At 41.1% G+C, this 22186-nt stretch overlaps 1 protein-coding gene across 1 annotated transcript in view; it reads left to right on the top strand.

Moving 5' to 3' along the window:
- alcama (activated leukocyte cell adhesion molecule a) overlaps positions 1–22186 on the top strand; it is a 312212-nt gene that overhangs the window by 238854 nt on the left and 51172 nt on the right. Inside the window, exon 2 of the mRNA XM_060833638.1 lies at positions 20279–20379. Coding sequence (XP_060689621.1) covers positions 20279–20379 — 101 coding nt within the window. The remainder of the gene's footprint in view (positions 1–20278; positions 20380–22186) is intronic.

The following is a 22186-nucleotide window of genomic DNA, read 5'->3' as shown; positions in this document are numbered from 1 at the left end:
AGAAGTTATTCAGGGTGAGGACCAGTTCAGTCAGTCATAGGAGGGTGTCAGTGGAAGGGTACTGGTTGGTGCGGCGGGAAAGGAAGAAGCGGAGGGCTTTGAGTCCTTCGTGATGGGGGATGGAGGTGTACAGGGACTGGATGTCCAACGTGAAGGTAAGGCGTTGGGGACCGGGGAAGCGAAAATCATGGAGGAGGTGGAGGGCGTGGGTGGTGTCCCGAACGTAGGTGGGGAGTTCTTGGACTAAAGGGGACAGAACCGTGTCGAGGTACGCAGGCTGAGACAATGGGTCGGCCGGGGCAGTCAGGTTTGTGGATTTTGGGCAGGAGGTAGAAATGGGCGGTGCGGGGTTGTGGGACTGTGAGGTTGGAGGCGGTGGATGGGAGATCCCCTGAGGTGATGAGGTTATGGATGGTCTAGGAGATGATGGTTTGGTGGTGGGAGGTGGGGTCATGGTCAAGGGGGCGATAAGAGGAGGCGTCCACAAGCTGGCGTTTGGCCTCAGCGGTATAAAGGTCGGTGCGCCAAACTACCACCGCGCCTCTCTTGTCTGCCAGTTTGATGGTGAGGTTGGGGTTGGAGCGGAGGGAGTGGAGGGCTGCAAGTTCTGAGGGTGAGAGGTTGGAGTGGGTGAGAGGGGTGGACAGGTTGAGTCGGTTAATGTCGCGGCGGTAGTTGGCTATAAATAGATCGAGGGCGGGTAAGAGGCTAGCACTGGGTGTCCAGGTGGATGGGGGTGTGTTGGAGGCGGGAGAAGGGGTCGTCAGGGGGTGGGCGGGAGTCTTGGTTGTGAAAGTAGGCACGCCAGTCATCCAAATGTTTTTGTTTGGTGGGATTTGGAATGCCCAAAAAGAAGCTATGGCAAAATCTTTTTAAAAATAGTCAATTGAAAATTTGAAAAAGGGAAAATGTTACAGGGCAGGAGGCGTAGGATTGAATGCAGGGGTTGGTAGTTCTATCAAATGGCTGGTATAGTGTAGTGGGCCAGTGGGCCTTCCAATATTGTAAAGTTCTATGACTCTGTGGATAATGATTTGAGTGAATTTCATGTTCAATCTTTCCACTTCAAACAGAACTGTTTGTTGTTTTAATGACATTGAGTTGGTACCATTACCTAACAGTGGGGAATAATCCTGTCTCTTCCTGGTCTTATTGGGGGCCACATGGGTCAATGTATTATCTGCAGACATTAAAGAGAATGCTTGCAAAGCAGGACTCAAATTTGAGACAACGTCTGAAAAGGATCCCCTCTGATTAGTTGATGATACAACAAAAAACTGTTGGCGTAGTCAGTGACACCCCCATCCCCATGACTAAATTTAAATAAAAACGAACGACTAGCAGGAGTTCTGCAATAAAAGCAGAAAATGCTGGAAATGTATGGCAGCACTTGTGTTCTGATGAAAGGCCAACACCTGAAACATTAACTCGTGCTTTCTGCTTGACCTTCTGAGTATTTTCAGTATTTACTGTTTTGATAGTCCATTGTGGAAGTGACTGTTGGAGCCAGTCATATAAATTACTTCCAAAACTGGCTTCTCCCACGCCTGTGGACTTTTGGAGGTTAACACTAAATTAAGCATTTTGAATTTGACGTGACTTTGTATGAGCGATGAATGCTGGCAGTTCTTTCAATCTCTGTGGGATTGGTGAATTGTTATTGTTTATTCTCGATAGCAGTACAGCACTGGTCCAGAAAGAAATGCTCAGCGGTGGAATGCTAATTTAGTTCTGGGGTATTGTGTTTGTGATGGCAGGGTCATTATTTTTAATTTATGTGAATGCTTATTTTTATCAGGTAAAGAAATGAAGAGTGTTTTTCTCTTGCTATTCAGTGATCACAGCACTGTACTCAGCACTAAGATCAGGCAGTTAGCTTTTTCTGGTAGCTTGTTGCCATTTGAGACTGTGATGATGCAGAGTGGCTTCTGTGTAAATTCAGAAGTGCTGAAGCTGAGGATTTGGCTTGTCTGCACCTCAATTTTGATGAGTTAGGATTACATGAGTGCTCTTTGTTTAAGGCAAGTTAAAAGCCAGCATATCTGTAATCGCACTTTCTAAACTTTTAAGTTATCTTCACACTGTTTATTTGGTTTAAATGTGACAGATTTTCCTGGTTTCCTGGTACTTGTTGAACTTAGCTGTTCCATTTTTCTTGTTTGCTATTTGGCCATATCAGATATTTTTCATTGCCTCTCTTTTGTAGTTCCTAATATTGCATGCAACATAACTTACCCACGCACCTCCATGCAACTACTTATTAAACAGACCCATGCTGACTTGGGAAGTAAGCACCTTAGCATCAAACATCATTTTAGGACCATCTGATAATCTGAGAGGAGAATGTAAACAACCATTCAGTGACATCCCTCAATATTATTCTAAGACAGCTAGAAGAGTATGAGATTAGACGTACAAGAAACTTACTCTACACTATCACAAAACCAAACCATTGCTGAAAGTTATAAATTTACAAAATGATGCTAGGATGATAAATTATTTCCGAAAAGAGAAACATGTTGCTGAAGGTGTTCATTTTGCATACATCAGGACAAATGTAAGATGGCAAATTTAACACAATTGCAACAATTTAGCCAGCAAGAGATCAGCAAGCATGCTGATTAGTTGGCAAGTCAACTCTGGTCAGGATGTTGCCCTTGAGAGGTAAGGGACAATATTAGCCACCCTCCCATACTTCATTTAATTGTTTGCAATGGGTGGAATCCAAAATCTACTGAAGCAGTTTGGAGTTCCAAAACTCAAAACAATTGAATGTGATTCTGCAATTGGGTAGCACCTATTGGATAATCCTGAGGCTGTTAACCAATTTACTAACTACCTAGTGAAGAGAATCAGCCAAGCTTGTCGCATGGCTCGTTTGGCATAAGCATGCAATCATACACAAAGACCTGTTCTCTTCAAACAAAGTATACAGTTAAGCCTTGCATCTTTTTTGGATTACCAGAACATTATGTTCTCCGTGAAAACACTGCAACTGCTCAGAGCTGCCAATGAACTTAAAGTTAAAAATCACACAACACCAGGTTATAGTCCAACAAGTTTATTTGGAAGCACTGGCTTTCAAGAGTGCCACTCCTCCTCCAAGTAGTTGTTGGGTAGAACCAGAAGACACAGAATTTATAGAAAAGAATACAGTGTCATGCAAGTAAAGTGACGTACAGTAAGTTCCCCCATACCTGCGGGGGATACAATTCAAGACCTATTGCGGCAGCCCAAAACCATGGATAGGACTGAACCCATTCATTTAAATGGAAAATTTACCCTCTGGGCAGGTGCCTGGTTCCGGAAAGTTTCCTGTAATATGTTTGGGCCACGGTAAACCATGGGTAGCTGAAACCGCGGAAAAGTATCCTGCAGATACGCGGTTTGCCCTGTATTTAACAAACCTTGATTATAGGTTGCAGTGATTTGCTCAAACATTGAGGAACTTGAGTTAACTCAAGACTTAACAACAATAGAGGTTTGTTAAATATATCATTTTACTTTCATGACCATGTAATCTTTTGCTATAAATTCTGTGTCTTATGCTCCTACTCCACAACCACCTGATGAAGGAGCAGAGCTCAAAAACTAGTGCTTCCAAATAAACCTGTTGGACTATAAATGGTGTGGTGTGAGTTTTTAACTTTGTCCACCTCAGTCTAACACCGGCTCCTCCACATAATGAATTTAAAACCCTTTCCTCCCATAGTTTAAATTACTTCAATCATTTGAAGTTTGCCGTTCTTGTGTTTGTCCGTAGTGCAAGCTATAAAGCTTCAACATGACTCTCCTTCTTCAGCAATAAAAAAAATTGTGGTACATTTCTGCTTTACTCCTTGGATTTATTTTTGCTGCAGCAGGAAATGAACAGTTGGTCAATCATGGAGGAAGGAGTAAACAGGTGAAGAACGCTGACCCTGGTATTTAGTGGGCTGGCTCAGTGGGAGCAGTGTTTCTGCTTCAGCAGCTTAAGATTGCTGGATCTTTCTCCCTCATTGTACCTCGAGTGGAACAGATGATTTTTCAACCTTGATGTCCTTGTATTTGTGCTTCATGGAATGAGTTTGGCCTGCACCTTTCCCTTCCTCTGTAATAACTAATTCTGATAAAATAGTGTTGCACTATTGTTTTAAAGGTTTTTGTCAGCTGTATAATAGCACACCCTTGTTTTGTCTGTTCATGCAGCAGAAATTTTGTTTCTCTTATTTCTGATAAACTTGTTCAGAGACATTATCACTGCACCACAAGAGCCCTTTTCTTATTTCTCTATGCAAATTGCATGCAAGATTGGTGCACTGAGTGGCACTTGCCTCATACCTGATTTCATCCACAGCTGGTGGCAGTGTAATGCTTGTTAAAGAATTGTTCAAGGTTTTCTCCTACATACAGGTTAACAGTGCAGGAAAGCTACTGGAAATTGCAAAAATTGAGGGAAAAGATGACTTTAACTAGCACTGGAAATTCTCCATCTGTCAGCAGATTGGCTGAAGATATCCTTGCAAAATTTGAACAGATCATCAACTGTCTTTGTGCTCATTCGAGGTCTATAAAAGAAACATGATTTTACTGATTGTCAGTTTATTATGTTAGAATGTGGATTTATTTTTCCATACACTCATTCATTAGATGCAGGTGTCACTGAGGAGGCCAGCACGTATTGCTGATCTCTAATTGCTCTTTGGAAAGTCTGTAACAGGCTTGCTTATATAGCGACTACTACATATTGGTCTCCTTGGTAAATTTTGTTTGATCTTGTATCACATCAAATTCTGCAATGAAGTATTTCACACAACAAGGATTAAATCACACATTAGGATTAAGTCTTGGCACAACATCGTGGGCCAAAGGGCCTGTTCTGTGCTGTACTTTTCTATGTTCAATAAGCTCCATCATTGATTTGAACTTGAATACAAAAAGCATTTTTCACTTTGCTTTATTTACTCAAGTTCCTCATAATGTTTGAACGAATTACTGCAGATGCTGGAATCTGTGCTGAAAACAGCAAATGCTGGACGTTTTGAGTCTAGATGACTCTTCATCAGAGCTGATGTGCAGTGTGGAGCAACAGCATTTATGTTATTGTTCAGGGAGGTGGGGGAGTGGTGGTGGAGGTAGTGGGTATGGGGTGCTGGTAGAGAAAAGATATTAGTAGTTTACATTCAGTGATTGGAATATGAGAATACCAGAACAATGGCGTGTCTTCTGCCAGACTTGAAAGGACAGTAAGTGGGATGAGGGATGACCTGACATGATAAGCTAAGAGAAAGGAAAGAAATGGTTCACAATTTAAAGGTATTGAACTCGACGTTGAGTTTGGAAGGCTGTAAAGTTACTAGTCGGAAGATGCGATGATGTTCCTCCAGTTTGCGCTGTGATTCACTGGAACACTGCAGCATGCTGAGGACAGGCAGGTTGGCACGCGAGCAGGACACTGTGTTGAAATGACCAGCTACAGGAAGGCCGGGGTTCTGCTTGGGCACAGAGGTGTTTCACTGATTGGTCATCCAGCCTGCATTTAGTTTCTCCAGTGTAGAGTAGGCTACATTGGGTGCAGTGAATACAATTCACAAAATTGGAGATAGTGTAGTTGTGAAATGCTGCTTCACCTGAAGGACTGTTTAGGCTCTTGGATAGTGAGCAGGAAGGTGGCAAAGGGGCAGGTGCTGCAACTTCTGCAGTTACATGGGAAGGTTCTGTAGAAGGGGATGGGGGTGCTGAGAATGGTTATGGAATGGACTAATATGTCCCAGAGGGAACAATCCCTGTGACATGCAGACAGAGGGAGAGATGGGAAGATGTATTTAGTGGTGTTGTTCTACTGGAGTTGTCTGAAATGGCAGAGAATGATCCTTTTGAATGCGGAGACTGGTGGGATTCAAAATGAGGATTGGGGGGTGTGTGGTTGACTCTTGCCGTTCACTTTCAGATCATCTCTGACTGCTCTCCAGTTTCGAGATCCACTTTCACTCCTTTTGTCCTCTAGTTTCAATCTCACTTTGTCCTTTCTTTTAGCTTATCATATCCTGTCCTCCCCCATCCCACTTGCTGTCCTTTCAAGTCTGTCAGGAGACACACCATTGTTCTGCTATTCTCACATTCCGATCAATGAATGTAAATTACTAATGCCTTGTCCCCACCAGCACCCCACACCCACTACCCTAACTGCCCGCCACCCCTGACCTCCCTGCCGAACTAATAATATAAATGCTGTTACTCCATACCTCACTTCAGCTCTGAAGAAGTGTCATCTAGACTCAAAACATTAGCTTGCTCTCTCTCCATGGATGCTGCCTGACCTACTGTGATCTGCTCCAGCATTTGTTGTTTTCAGTTCTAATAATGTTTATCGTGTTGAATATACTTTCATCACCCTTCATTCTGTCTGTGTCCCACTAAACTCTTGTCAATCTTTAATTAAATTAAACACACAACTTTTAAATATTCTGTGAACATGGAGGGAACTTAAACTCCATGGCTGGTAGGTGCAGGTGAAAAACAGGAAATTAAGCAAAAAAAATGCACCCGCAAAATTTACAAACCCCAATTTAACATTGGGTTACTTATAGGCACTGTACTACTACACCAGTTTGTGTGGGATGCCCTAACAGTCCAGACCTGTGCCATAACCCTGAAGGTGTTTTACCAGAATTTTCTACCCACTTAAAAAGTAGTTAACGGTAACCGTTTTCTGTGGGACATTGGGTAAGACCAGTGACACAGCTCTTTGTTAATGCCACGATTGTGTTCAGGAAATGAAGTACATTCTTTGTAGAATCACCGCAGATCTACCCAGCAGGTATGACACGGTTCTTGAATCTTATTGTATTTTTAGTTAGGAGAAAGATAACATATGCTCCCCACCAGTGAAAATGCAAATAAATATATTTTTTAAAATTGCATGAAAAATAATAGGTAAATTAGAAAAAGAACAAGGATATATTAAGAGTCCAATCAGTCAAGAAAGTTTACTCAGATTGGCTTGAGGTGAGCTGAGGACAATGTAATGAGTGGCTGAATCCTATAGACCTGAAAGGTTGTAGACTTATTGTCCACAATGTTGAGTTAGCCGGTCTTAACTAAGACAATGCCAGGGATGCAATAGATCATCAGAGATTCTGGACTGTGAACTGCAAATAGAGTGTCCTCTGTTAATCGTTTTCCAGCCGCCCCTACTACAAGTGTATGTATAACTGTTGAGGAAAGTGGATATTAGGTGTTCTCTCTTGATAATCCTGCTTCAAAACCTGGCACCGTTCACTGAGGCTAATACATTTGAGCTCATTGCCAAGGTCCAGGGGTCTAGCATATGGTAGGGAAGGGGAAAAATTAGCAGTAAAATTTGACAAGAAATATAGAACATGATGCAAAATTGATAGTTGCTGGAGCAACTTTTTTTTTGCATTGAACTTGATTTGTTCCAAGTCTGTTCAGTCCTATATTTCTCCTTGAATTATGAGAATCTGGTGACTGTCTTGTAATACACAGTTGTGAAAAAAAATACAAGGCTGGTCAGGGTGACAGCTGTTTCCATTACTTCATTTCAGTTAATCAAAGCTATTGTGTAGAAGCAGAACATGTGATATTATTTAAACAGCATCTTCCTATAATTCTTTCAACGCACTTCAGGGACCTTTAAAACGTTTCCTTTGCTAAATCAGATATTTATAATTAACTGTGGTAGGAAATTAATACAAATTAATAGATTGCAAAATAAATGTGATATAAAATGTGATTCTTTTTAAAAAAAAGTACTTTTTTTGCTAATCCTGCTGAGACTTTTTACCACTTGAGGAGTACAAAACATACTCTTAGTGCTTCACCCAGATACTAAGCGACAATCAGGTCAGTTATAGAATAGGTTAGGTACGTGGTGAAGCTGCCCTGTTGTGCATTAACAATGTCCCTTAATCACAACCTCAGATTAGCTTTCCTTCAACTGCACCAACGTACAATTTTACATTAGCCATCATTGTGACCTGTAAGTCAGACAACTGAGTACTGCTGTTTCTGGATAGTGACTGCCAGTAATTGGATTGCGAGCACGTAGCGAGAGAAGACTTTCGTATCATCAATCAGGGCAGAATTCAAGTTTAGGTTTGTCAGTTGGAAGGACACTTTGCTAATCCTTTGCAGATCGTCACATGATGTGTTATTCTAAAACAGGTGAAGAAAATCTGCCATATCTCTCTATCTGAAGATGCCACTACACATAGCTGTCATAGAACGAGGGGTGACATTCACCTATTACAGCTCTTGGGAAAGATGGTCAGAGATTTGAGGGAGACAGCCATGAAGAGATCAGGATTGTTGTGATAATTGTAGGGAGTAGAGGTGGGGATAGGGAATAAGCTGCACATAAAGAAGTGTAGCAACGAGTGGCTAGCTACCATGAAAGGCTAGGCCACACAAGAAAGTTGAAGTTTTAATTGATGTTCCTTGGGTGATGTTTCCATTGGGAAAGTGGAGGGGGAAAGTCTTACCTCACCAACAGCAAGTTTCATCAGACAGTAATTCACTACACCATTGACCAGAGCCGAAGATGCACTTCCCTCTGGGTCCTTTGGAAGTATGGTTCCTGATAACAGAAGAAAAAGTGAGAAAGAAATAAATACAATAAATAATTTTGACTCCCTTTCAATGGAGAAAGATAGCTGGATCTGGAAGTTTACTGCTTTTTGAATTCAAATTAATGGATTTCTAATGTTTTAATGTGCTATCTCTTTGTTTTCCCATAAATATCTGGGACAGGGAATGGGTAAGGAAATGGCTGCTTTGCATTTGATCCATCGGGTCCTATCAAATTTAGTAGCAGGGTCTGAGTGACATTTCAATCTGCTTCCTGGCTTCAGAAGCCAAATGAGGCTACCTGGCAAGCATTTGGATGAATTGGTTTTTGTCAGAGGGCAGAGAAAAGAGGTACTGGGAATGGGTGGGAGATTAGAGGTCAAAAGTTGAGCATCAGAGATGCCAAGGAACAGGGAATGGAAAAATTGGAAGGCTGAATGGCAAATTAGAGTCTGTGGCCAGAATCTGGTGAGAGTTGAGGTAGAAAAATTGAAAAGGGAAGCTTGTGTGTTGGATGTGGGGTAGGGAAGAGATTCATATGGATTCATTTATGGATAATCTTGAGGTTAAGTCTAATGGTGACCATTTAAATCATTGTTGATTGTCATGAAAAGCCCATCTGGTTCACTAATGTCCTTTAGAGAAGGAAACTGCAATCCTTCCTTTGTCTAGCCTATATGTGACTCCAGACCCACAGCAATGTGGTTGATTCTCAACTGCCCTCTAGACAATTAGGATGGGCAATGAATGCTAGCCTAGCAGCAACACCTACATTCTATGAATGAATTAGAAAAAGCAACCATCATACTCCCAAAACTCTGCTGGAAAAGCTGTTCCCTGCTAGATCCAGCAGTTCTTGCCTCCCTTCAGCTTCTGGGTATATTGAGGTCTAGGTAACCTGACATCGAGGAAGAAAAGAGTTAGGCCCACAACTTTGTTAAAATGTTGAGATGATCCACTTATTTCTTTGGCATAGGTTGCTTACTTGCTCACTTCGCTTATCCCACCTCCATTAGAATCAGAACATATGGACAGGAGTAGGCCATTCGGCCTCTCAAGTCTTTTCTACCATTCAGTGAGATCATGGTTGATCTGTGACCTAACAACAAATACTTGCCTTTAGCCAATGCCCTTAATAACTTTGCCTAACAAAAAAATTATCTGTCTTAGATTTGAAGTAACAACTGATCCAGCATCCACTACCATTTGTGGAATAGAGTTCCAAAAATGTACCCTTTGTTATTGGGAGTGCTTCCTAATGTCTCTCGTGAGTGATCTGGCTTTAATTCTCAAGCTATGCCCCTTAGTTCTAGAATGGAAGTAGTTTATCTACCATGTTTTTTTCTTGTTAATATCCTGAAGATTTTGATCAGATCAGCCCTTAACTTTCTAAATTCTTGTGAAAACAGGCTTAATTTGAATAATTCTCCTAACTTAAGCCCTGAAGTCCAGGTATCATTCTTGTAAACCTACATTGTATTTCCTCTAAGGCCAATGTATCCTTCCTGATGGGTGGTGCCCAAATCCTTTCACATTACTACAGGCGGGCTCTAACCAGGAGTTTATATAACTGCAGCAAAACTTCTGCATCCATTGGAAATGGGTGAGTTCAGAACAGGTTGGTTTGCAGCTGAAAGATTTAATTCTTAAACCCCAAACCAAGTAGTATGCTCTATAATGGCATCTTGTTCATGTTAATAAATTTACAAATTAATTTAAACTTTTGGTATAAAAAAAACTTTGAATTTTTAGGAGCATTAAATAAACTCTATTTTGGACGGCATACATATAATTAGTTGTCCTATTTTGGACGTGAAATGTGATATACCTGAGAATAATCCATCAAAATAGCAATAGCTTTCCAACTGTGTACTGCAGATTGTGTAAGATGATAATACTTTGCTACTTACCAGTGAATTTGAGCCAACTTGAACTGATTGGGACCAGTTCAGGGGGAGGTGGGACTATTTTACAAATCAGATGTTCTACACCTGGGCTGGACTAGAACCAATGTCCTCGGTGCTTTTGCTAATGCTGTAGGGGAGGGTTTCAACTAATTTGGCAGGGGCATGGGAACCAAATGAGTTTAGTGGACAGGAAGGAGATAGTAGCTAAAGTCTGTAAGGAAGTAGATCATGAAGTCAGCATGACTAAAGGGAAGAGTAGGCAGAGAGCAGATGATGAATGCAAAGGGACAGGTGATCTGTGGTGCATTTGTTTTAATGCGAGAAGTATAGTAGGTAAGGCAGATGAACTTAGGGCTTGGATTGGTACCTGGGAGTATGCTGTTATTGTTCTTATTGAAACTTGGTTAGGGAAGGGCATGATTGGCAAGTAAATATCCTAGGACATAGATGCTTCATGCAGGATAGAGTGGGAGATAAAGGGGTGGAGGACTGGCATTACTGGTCACAGGATATTACAGGTGTGCTGAAGGAGGACACTGGAGGACTCAAGCAGTGAGGCAGTATGGGTCGAGCTTAGAAATACGAAGGTGCGTCAACAATGTTGGGGGCTGTAGTACAGGCCTCCCAACTGTGAGCGTAAGATAGAGGTACAAACATGTAAACAGATTATGAAAAGATATAGGAGCAACAGGGTTAGGAGATTTTAATTTTCCCACCATTGACTGGAATTCACTAATTGTTAGAGATCTAGATGGAGCAGATTTTGTAAGGAACATCCAGGAAGATTATATAGAACAGAATGTAAATGCTCAACTCGGGAAGGGGTCACACTGGACCTGGTGTTGGGGAATGAGCCTGGCCAGGTGTTGAAGTTTCAGTAGGGGATTATTTTGGGAATAGTGATCACAATTCCGTAAGTTTTAGAATACTTGTGGTTAAGATGAGAGTGGTCCTAAGGGAAGAATGCTAAATTGGTGGAAGGCTAACTATAGCAAAATTTGGCAGGAGCTGGGGAACGTAGATTGGGAAGGGAAATCCATATTTGATGTGTGGGAGGTTTTTTAAAGAGAGATTGATTAGAGTGCAGGACAGATATGTCCCTGTGTAATGAGGGATAGAAATGGCAAAAAGCATGGATGACAGGTGAAATTGTGAGACTAGCTAAGAGGAAGAAGGAAGCATACATTTGGTCTAGGCAACTGAAAACAAATGAAACTTTGGAAGAATATCAGGAAAGTAGGACCAGTCTGAAAAATGAGGAATTAAGAGGGCTAAGAGGGGTCATGAGATATTTTTAGCTTAAGGAAAATCCCAAAAGCCTTTTACTCGTATATAAGGAGTGAGAGGATAACTAGTGAAAGGGTTGGCCCACTCGAAGACAAAAGAGGAAAGTTGAGTAGAGTCAGTGAAAATGGGTGAGATTCTTAATGAGTACTTTACATCAGTATTCACCAAGGAGAGGGACATGGCAGATGTTGAGGTTAGAGATAGATGTTTGATTACTCTAGGTCAAGTCGGTAGAAGGAGGGAGGGAGGGAGGGAGGAAGTGTTGTGTATTTTAAAAGGCATTAAGGTGGACAAGTCCCCAGGTCTGGATGGGATCTATCCCAGGTTACTGAGGGAAGAAAGAGAGGAAATAGCTAGGGCTTTAACAGATATCTTTGCAGCATCCTTGAACATGTGTGAGGTCCTGGAGGCCTGGAGAATTGTTAATGTTATCCCCTTGTTTAAGAAGGGTAGTAGTGATAATCCGGGTAGTTATAGACTGGTGAGCCTGACGTCAGTGGTTAGGGAAGTTGTTGGAGAAGACACTGAGGGATAGGATCTACTCCCATATGGAAGAAAATGGGCTTATCAGTGAAAGGCAACATAGTTTTGTGTAGGGAAGGTCATGCCTTACCAACTTAATAGAATTCTTTGAGGAAGTGACAAGGTTGATTAATAAGGAAAGGGCTGTAATGTCTATATGTGGACTTCATTAAAGCATTTGATAAGGTTCCCCATGATAGGCTAACGGAGAACGTGAAGTCACATGGGGTCCAGGGTGTACTTGCTAAATGGATAGAGAACTGGCTGGGCTGCAGGAGACAGAGTAATAGTGGAAGGGTGCTTCTCAGAATAGAGAACTATGACCAGTGGTGTTCCACAGGGATCTGTACTGGGACCACTTTTGTTTGTGATATACAAAAATGATCTGGAGGAAGGTTTAGGTGGTCTGATTAGCAAGTTTGCCAATGACACTAAGATTGATGGATTAGCAGATAGTGAAGGGGACTGTCGGAGAATGCAACAGAAAATAGTTAGATTGAAGAGATGGGCGGAGATACGGCAGATGGAGTTCAATCTGGGCGAGGTGATGCATTTTGGAAGATCCAATTCAAGAGCCAACTATGCAATAAATGGAAAAGACCTGGGGAAAACTGATGTATAATGCACCCTGAAGGTGGCAACGCAGGTCAGAAGTGGTCAGGAAGGCATACGGCATGCTTTCCTTCATTGGAAGAGGTATTGAGTACAAGAGTTGACAGGTCATAATGCAGTCAAGAGTGTGGTGCTGGGAAAGCACAGCAGGTCAGGCAGCATCCGAGGAGCAAGAGAATCGATGTTTCAGGCATAAGCTCATCTCCTGCTCTTTGGATGCTGCCTGACCTGCTTTGTTTTTCCAGCACCACTCTAATCTTGACTCTAATCTCCAACATCTGCAGTACTCACTCTCATCTAGGTCATACTACAGTTGTATTAGACTTTTGTTCGACCACATTTGGAATACTGCGTAAAGTTCTGGTTGCCACATGACCAAAAGGATATGGATGCTTTGAACAGAGTGCAGAGGAGGTTCACCAGGATGTTGCCTGGTATGGAGGGGGCTAGTAATGAAGAGAAGTTGAGTTGACTTGGATTATTTTCAATAGAAAGTTGGAGGTCGAGAGGGGTCCTAATTGAGGTCTACAAAATCCTGAGAGGTATAGACAGGGTAGATAGCAAGAAGCTTTTTCCCAGAGTGGGAGACTCAATTATTTGAGGTCACGAGTTCAAGATAAGAGGGGACAGGTTAAGGGAGATATGCGTGGAAAGTTGTTTACGCTGAGGATGGCATGTGCGTGGGACATGTTGCCAGCAGAGATGGTAGAGGCAGGCACAATAGTGTCATTTCAGATGTATCTAGACAGATGCATGAATGGGCAGGGAGCAGAGGGGTACAGACCCTTAGAAAATAAGTGACAGGTTTAGGTCGAGGATCTGGATCAGCGCAGGCCTGGAGGACCGAAGGGCCTGTTCCTGTGCTGTTATTTTCTTTGTTCTTTGATTCAAAAGAATCCTAGACCTCTGTGATTCATGAGGATACATAGATAGCTAGGGATTGTCAAATAGCCAATATGCCTCTTTTTTTAAATATGTTAGTGCAAGCCTTGTGTTTTGCCATCACTTGGTTTGTTTCCTCCCTTGTGCTTGCCAATCAGCCACTTCCTTTCAAGTTACCACTTTCAAATTGTCAGAAGACAATCAACAATGGGCAGTGATGGTTTCCAGCCCAATGATCTCACAATCCCATTTTCCTACACAAGTTTCTGGATAGTGAGCCATGATGGAAATATTTGTCAGTTGTGTGAATGTCCACTGAAGAAATGGCCTGGGCTTGTGATGTTCTGTGTGATAAAATTGCTGATGGAGCTAATACATTTGGTTTCCTTGAGGCTAGTGATTTCAGCAAATGAAGGAAAAATATTAGGAGAGAGAAAGAAATCTTTTAAATATTCGCTGCTAATGTGGGGCCTCAGTAAACTCCAGTCTGGTAAGTTAAGTCTTTGGATCATTTGAATGACCTGTCCAGAACTGGGTTCATTCGGACTAACTATGTACCACTGTACTTTGAGTAGTATTCAGTAGCAACAGCGAGAAGGTTTCCAGCACCTTGCCTAGTGTGATGTCCTTTTAACTGGGAAACATCAGTAGTCCTGTCTCCCCTCTCTTCACCTTTTGGATGGTGGCACAAAATTTTCAATCTGGAATTGAGAACCTGATAATTTTGGGGTGCCAATCCACTGCCAAATCTTCGTCACTCATATGCCACCATCTGCACGTACACACACACACACACACACACACACACACCAGTTTGGCATCTACTTAGTGGCACTGAATGCTGGTAAGAAGTGGGAGCTAGATGCTGAAGCATGATTGGGTTGCTGTTATCTTGCAGAATGTCAGGGCATCAACCACCTCTGGGTGCAGAAAAAAAACAGGCAAACAAACAATGAAAACACTCATGATGAGGAGTATCTTTGCCAACATCGTGAATTGTAGAAAGCTAAGGACTCGCTTGCTGTAGAAAACCACTTCCTGGTCTAACTAGTTTGTTGCATGTTAGCTGCTAGTTACAGATTACTTTGATATAATAGATACTATTACAGAAACTGTGACAGAACCTGATGTCATGGATCACTTTTCCAAGATCCTTAATTATTTTGCCCAGAAGTCCATATGACCTCTCTAAACTGGGTGATGTTTATAACACCTCTTATTAATCACACCTTTGGTCTTCTGTACAACACTCTTGTTTTGAAATTGTAGCATATCCCTGTCCTCACCACCATAGGACATTGGAACTCAAGCCCCATCGTACACCAAGAAATCCCCAGATAATGGCAAAGACATAGACATCTGAGAGCTTGCCAGTTTGCATTTCTGTTATATTTCCTATGCTTTGTATCTGGAACTAAATGCCCATCACTAATTACAGAAAAAACAAATTGTCAGCTTAAAATTGCACAGAATAATTTCTTGGCTGTTTTGGCAAACTTCTTAATATACTTATTTGAAACAGGTTGAAAAAGATCTATTAAAATGCTTGAAAGAGTAATTTACAATAAAATTTCAAGTGTTCGTTCATTTTTATTCTATTGCATAATGATCTATATAGCTTGGCTTATACACAGAGTGGTAAAAGCTGTTGCAAAGCCCCTGAAAAGAGAAGCCCCACATGAATCCAAATATTTGTTGTATGTATTTCATTATTTGTGTTGGAAGAGCAGAGTTCTGTTGCTGTGACAAACTGCAATACCCTTTTTTTTAACAAAGACTGTATTGGACGAAAATAAATGCAATAGAAAGTCTGTGTTGATGTTTATCTCCTGTGCTGGTATGTAATCCTTCACATGGAACAAAATACCAATCTCTTTTCGTCAGTATTGTTTGAAAACAAAATTGGATCAGGAAGTGATATGAGTAAAATAATTATCAACAAAGCTACTGCATGGTTTTAAATAGTGAGGAACTTCTATGGAAATGTTCACAATAGATGAGTAAGTTTGCTCATTAACTTTAATTGAGTCACACAGATGAGAAAGTCCTAGGTCAATTCTAGCTCTGAGCTGATGGAAATTATTACAAGATTGTCAGAAGAGTCTTCAACAGACTTCAGATGTCTGGCTTTTGAGAGGAGAAAAGGGTAACTATTTATGAATACAGTATACGCATAGTGTGGAGTTGAGCATAATAGATACTTTTGCCAAAAGAGAAAGCTATTCACCTTTCTGGGAGGGCAGAGCTTTGAATAATTGGAGTAGTGGGAATTTGGACTCGGCTTTGTAGGCTTCGTAGGATTTTCTGTCTTTTGTAGCATTCCATAGCGGAAATTCCTAAGCTGAGTTCAGCAGGCTTTGCAGTAGTTAACATTCACAAAGGATGGGAACACTTAGTGGCCAGCTGAGCTCCCTGAGCTTGAATCTCTACACTTTCTGTATTTGTGGTTCAATTCATAAAGTTACCCAATAAATTGGCATCAGAATTGTAGGTAATGAACAGAGTGGTTACACAGAGGAAAGGATCTGGATTGTGAGGTAGGGAAATGTGAAGTACTTAGGCCAGAAGGCAATTCAATTTTTTTTTGATTGTAGGAGATTAGAATTTGTGGGAGGAGTGAAGTGATTTGGATGTTGATACACATAAATCACTAGGCAAAAGGGAGGACTGCAGATGAAGAAAATCAGAGTCTGGATTTGAGTGGTGCTGCAAAAGCACAGCAGGTCAGGCAACATCTGAGGAGCAGGAAAAACAGCGTTTCTTTTATTGTACTCTTTGCTACCTTCTCCCTGGCCTCACTCCTCTCCCATTTAACTCTCCACCCCAGAGGCTCCCTGCTGAAGGGCTTTTGCCCGAAATGTCGATTTTCCTGCTCCTCGGATGCTGCCTGACCTGCTGTGTTTTTCCAGCACCGCTCTAATCTACACACATAAATCAACTACAGACTGGTAAAAAAAAATTGACAGTCTAATAGAATATTAGCCTTTATCTCAAAAGGGGAGATGAACATTAAAACAATATATGAATGTGAATCAATCTGATTGTAAAAATAAATTGTGGAGAGAAGGAATCATATGAAGGCATCTGGATCAAAGGCTGATAAATGGAGTTGAGGGAGTGATCTAACTGCATGGTGTATGAGGCTTAAGGACCTTCCTGTTCCAATGCTGGATTAGGATATTTGATCATTTGTCAGACCCTTCCCCATATATCACACACCGCTTGGCAAACTTGTAATAATGATTTTCATAATTATTTGCATTTTTAAGATGTGGCATCAACATAGTATTAAAGTGGGAAACTGTTTTGTTATATGATGGGTCAATAATAGCATGAATGGTGCATAAGAATCAACTTTTAATTAATATTTGTGTTCCCTTTGATAAATCTTCAAGTTCCTGAGTCATTAATCTACTTTTCCTCAAAAAACAATTAAAGCTGAAAAACATGTAAAATAATGGAAAGCTGTTGGGAGCTAACACAGGCAATTTCAGTAGTGCAGATAGGTATGCCTTCAGATTCTGTGACAAATGTCGCTGCACAGTATTTAAATGTTGTTATTTGCATGGGACTAATCGGGAGCAAATATCAACATGCAGTGGAAAAAAAATTGCTTGTGTAAATTAAGGTATTTAAAAAGCAAATTCTGGCATCCTGCAGGAACACATGACCTACAGAACTCTGCTGGATACAGCTGAGATTGGTCATACTGAGTATTATTGGGCCTAAATTGAATGAGTGGTCCCGGTGAGAATTTAATCTCAGAAGAAAGGAAAACCAGACAGTCACGTAACTAACTGGCCTAATGCTTCCAGATTCACCGTTCATTGCAGACAAATTATTCTGTAGGAAGTTCAACCTCACTCCCCCATCCTCATACACGCTCTGAAGAGCACTAAATCGATTGCAAGAAGATACTGATTTTTAAACATGATATTGATTGTGATGGTTGTTCCCCCCAAATTCAAAGAAGAAAGTGGATGTGCAGGTGTATCCATGATAATCACTGAGATGGCTATGTACTCCCAGTCTGGAGCTTGTTCCTGACTATGCTGACAAACTTCTGTTCAAATTATATTGAAGTCTACTCCAATATCATATAAAGGCTAGCTGCAACTTATTTCCCAAGGTAGTAAACATTGTAACAAACAAATTGGAAAGATTAGCCGCAATCAACTGAATAAGGACATGAGAGTGTTGCTGTTCTGCTAGTTGGAAGGAGTTTATTGAATGAGATTGATGGAAGAGGGACTATTTACAGTACCACACCTTTCCAATCTGTGTGAGTACAGAGCATGAACACCAGCCTCTCTTCTCACCATAAATATATCTGTAACACAGTTTAAACAATAGTAGGAATAAGAAATCCAACGTCAAGTGAAAGAAAAGGAGATTTTGAAAAAATGAATTCATGTTAGCTTGAAGCAGCTGTTTGAACAGCAACTGTATACGAGAGAGCAGAAAGTGGACGTATAGCAGCACCTTGTGCTACAGAGCCAGTATTGCAAAAGAAAAAGTTCAGTGATACCCAGAGCTTATTGTGCTTTTTTGGGACATATGTTCACTGACCTACAAATTTTCACATGTATGTGAACATACACAATGAACTGGAAAGGGTTTTGGCAGCCACGGGAAACCACGAGAGTGGTGCTGGAAAAGCACAGCAGGTCAGGCAGCAACCGAGGAGCGGGAAAATCGGCGTTTCGGGCAAAAGCCCTTCATCAGGAGATTCCTTTTGCCTGAAACATCAATTTTCCTGCTGCTCATGATGCCTGACTTGCTGTGCTTTTCCAGCACCACTCTAATCTCCAGCATCTGCAGTACTCCTGCCTGTAGCTGGTTAATTCCCAGTGGAAGTGGGTTGAAACTCTTAACTAGTCTTTGCTTAGGCACTTAAGGGCCTCCGTTAGTGCTGGGAGCAGGAATGTTTGGTTTGGGTACACCACCACCTAATTAATTGCCTTTCCCTTACTGGTTCTGAGTGGAAGATAGTTCCCATTCAGTGTGCAAATGGACTGTTTACACCAGCATTTGTATTTTTGTGATTTTAATTTCTGTCCAACTGAGAACTGGGTCCTTCTGCCTGCCCCACGTGATAATTGTGGTAACATTTCTACGTGAAGAACTCCAGTTTTTATATATATAATATATATATAAAAATATGATTCATCTAAAGCTAACCTGGGGTAACAAAATGTATGTAAATAATACAATTCTGTTCTTTAGGAAACTGACACTCCTGCTTATTCAGCAGTCAGTGTACTGGGTGTATATTTTCTATATTTAATAAACGTATTTCTTCACCTTTTGTAGTTAGATTTTTATGAACCAGACACTCCTCTGGTGACTGCTGTAACAGATTACTTCTTATGATCAAAGATAACCTGGAAACAGATTTTCTTTGTGAGGATTCCTAATAGTTTTGCTGTATTTTAATTTTTCCAACAATGATCATAAGTATATCCCGAAACTTGTAAAGTTGCTTTGTGTTCGCTAAATATATTAGGGGCATGATTGGAGCTACCTGGTTGGGGTGGAGTTGGAGGTAGTTGTCTGTCAGTGTAAAATAAACCAGTAGAATTGGTGAAATGATTTACATGGTTGGCATAGTTTGCTAACAGAGTACATTGGCATGAATCCAGATGTTGCCATGAATAGAAAATAATTAAATAATGTTGTTGAATTAACACTGTGATGTTGCACTGAATTATATCAGGATTTGTGTTATCTCTTATGGGATAATTGGAGTACAGACAAGCAAAGGTATTTGGTTGAAGGATGTTTTACACTGCATAAAATATAGCCAAAGGTTTGTTCTTCAATGGTGGATGGTACAAGAAATATTCAGTCAAAATGATCAGCATCTTTGAAAATAGACACTTGATTCACTAAATGAATGATACTTATGAGATGCAAGATTCCTACGTTGGTCAATAAAATGAATGGATGAAGTTGATGTATGGAGAACAAATGGCTGTCATCCTTATCACAGTATCTCAATGTCATCTCTGTTGGTGTTTACTCCTTCGCTCCCATTCTTTGTGAATCGCTGTAGTTTCCCAGTTCCTTTTCTGTATTTCTCAGTTTCTCTATATTCCACTATCTGCATTTTCTGCTAGTGTTATGTATGTCTTCTGCAAACCTTGCATTATTTCTCAATGCCTCACAGATACTACGTGTCAATTTCTCACTCTGTTCCTCTCTGTATGTTGCTCATGTTTCATTTCCTGCTTGCCTGTCGCAATAACATGCATCCAAACACAATTTTTAAAAAAATCTGCCTTTGCATCAACAAAGGCTGTGTTTGGGGGAGAGAAAGAAGATGAGCAAGGACTGGACAGAGAGAGAAACAGAGGAGTGGCGGTTGGGAGCTAGCATCTGAGCCTATCAGGTCAGCTGAGGTAGTCATCTTGTTACTTAAGAGAAGAATAAAACCAGGTAGTAAGATGTGTCTTTATTTTTATGTGACCAAACTGATAACTGTATCTTTCTTTACCCAGCACAAGCAATGACCACAGTGACTGCAATGATTGGAGATACCGTAACACTGCCTTGTGAGGCGAAACTATTTGGTGATTTGAACTTGGTGTCGTGGAGAGTGGTGAGTCATTTATAGACCTTAAGCAGGGGGTGGTGATGGCTTAATGGTATTGTGACAATATTATGGCTTTGAGAGGTGTATTTTGTCTTGTTTGTTTTTCAGAAGAGGAGTTTTGAGATAGAGGTGCCAAACTGTTTCTTCTAAGCCATAAAATAAACTGCTTGTGAGGCTCTGGGTTTTTTTTTAAAAGATAGAACAATAAAAGCAGCATGAATGGATAGAGTCAGGCCCCCACAGAACCAGGGTTTTAGTTTAGCTTTCATTGGTGGTTTGGGTTTTGGAGTTGGCTGTGGAAGCTATACTAAATCTCGCTCAGCCACAGCAAAAAGTTGGACTTTTCTCTTTTACTCTGCCAGAATATTCTCTGGATGATCTTTTCTCCTACACTGCATAAGAAACAATCTGTTTTACTGAATTTGCCTTTGCCAAGGTTGTGTTTTCAGGATGTTACACTACTGGAACAATTGTGGTTTAGTAGTTAAATAATCTGGTAATCTGGTAAGCTTTCCAATAGAGTTAAAGTTAAACTAATTCCTCTTCCTTTTGTTTGTATTTTAACTGTATGGTGAGAATAAATCATATTTTGCATAAAGTTGAGAGTGTGGTGCTGAAAAAGCACAGCAGGTCAGGCAGCATCTGAGGAGCAGAGGAATTGACATTTCGGGTATAAGCCCTTCATCAGAATTCTTCTCCGTGTTTTGCATAAAGCCTAGTAATGTGACCAGTCAAATCACATCTGGAATGCAGTGCCTTACACTTGCCTGTGAATAAGGTAAAAGTTAGAGTCAAGGCCATCTCCTTGATATAGTTTGAGGGGATTTTGTCTGGACTATAATATATACTATAGTTAGATTGTTAATCCAAAGAGGCAAAAGTGAGGACTGCAAATGCTGGAAATCGGAGTCTAGATTAGAGTGGTGCTGGAAAAGCACAGCAGGTCAGGCAGCATCCGAGGAGAGCAGGAAAAGGGCTGTTTCAGGCAAAAGTCCTTCATCAGGAATGAAGGCAGGGAGACTCTGGCGTGGAGAGATAATTGGGAGGGGGGTGGAGCTGGGGAGAAGGTAGCCAACTGTACATTAGGTGAATGGGGCTGGGGATGAAGGTGATAGTTCGGAGAGGAGGGTGGAGCGGATAGGTGGGAAGGAAGATTGGCAGGTAGGACAGGTCATGAGGATGGTGCTGAGCTGGAAGGCGGGGGGAGGGGAAATGTCCTGATATAAAGGATCTGTATGTTATTTACATGGATAAAGACTGCAGCACAGATAGATTTGGAAGTCCTCCTGCATGAATCACAAAAAGCTAGATTCCAAATTGAGTGGGTAGCAGAAGGCAAGTGGAATTATGGCCTTTATTTCAAAGCGATTGGAGTATAGGAACAAGGAAATCTTGTAAAAACTATATTACTGTGAATGGTTCTGCTCACTATCCAAGGAAAGACATACAGACATTGAAGGCTTGTGCAGAAAAAGGGTCACCAATTTTGAGAAGGAGTGTCCTATCTGAGGATAGGGAATGTGTGCAATTTTTTTACTGCAGGGATCTGCCAAGGTTGGATCATTAACAATTTCAAAGCTGAGGTAGATGTGTTTATCAATAAGGAAATTGAAAGGTATGGCAAAGGCAGGAAAGTGTTAAGGATTATCAGATCAGCCATGACCTTATTGATCAGCAGCATTGAAACAATGAGCTGAATGCTTCTGTTCATCCATCTTACAAACTAATGCGTATGTAAACACAGGTTATAGTTCCTTCAGGATTCAGATGGGATCAGGTATTTTACAGGGTATATCACCTGCCATCCATGCTA

This window comes from Hemiscyllium ocellatum, chromosome 12 (assembly GCF_020745735.1).
Source record: "Hemiscyllium ocellatum isolate sHemOce1 chromosome 12, sHemOce1.pat.X.cur, whole genome shotgun sequence".
NCBI lineage: Eukaryota > Metazoa > Chordata > Chondrichthyes > Orectolobiformes > Hemiscylliidae > Hemiscyllium > Hemiscyllium ocellatum.
The sequence above is the reverse complement of the archived record's forward strand: the minus strand, read 5'-3'. Positions and strand labels throughout refer to the sequence as shown.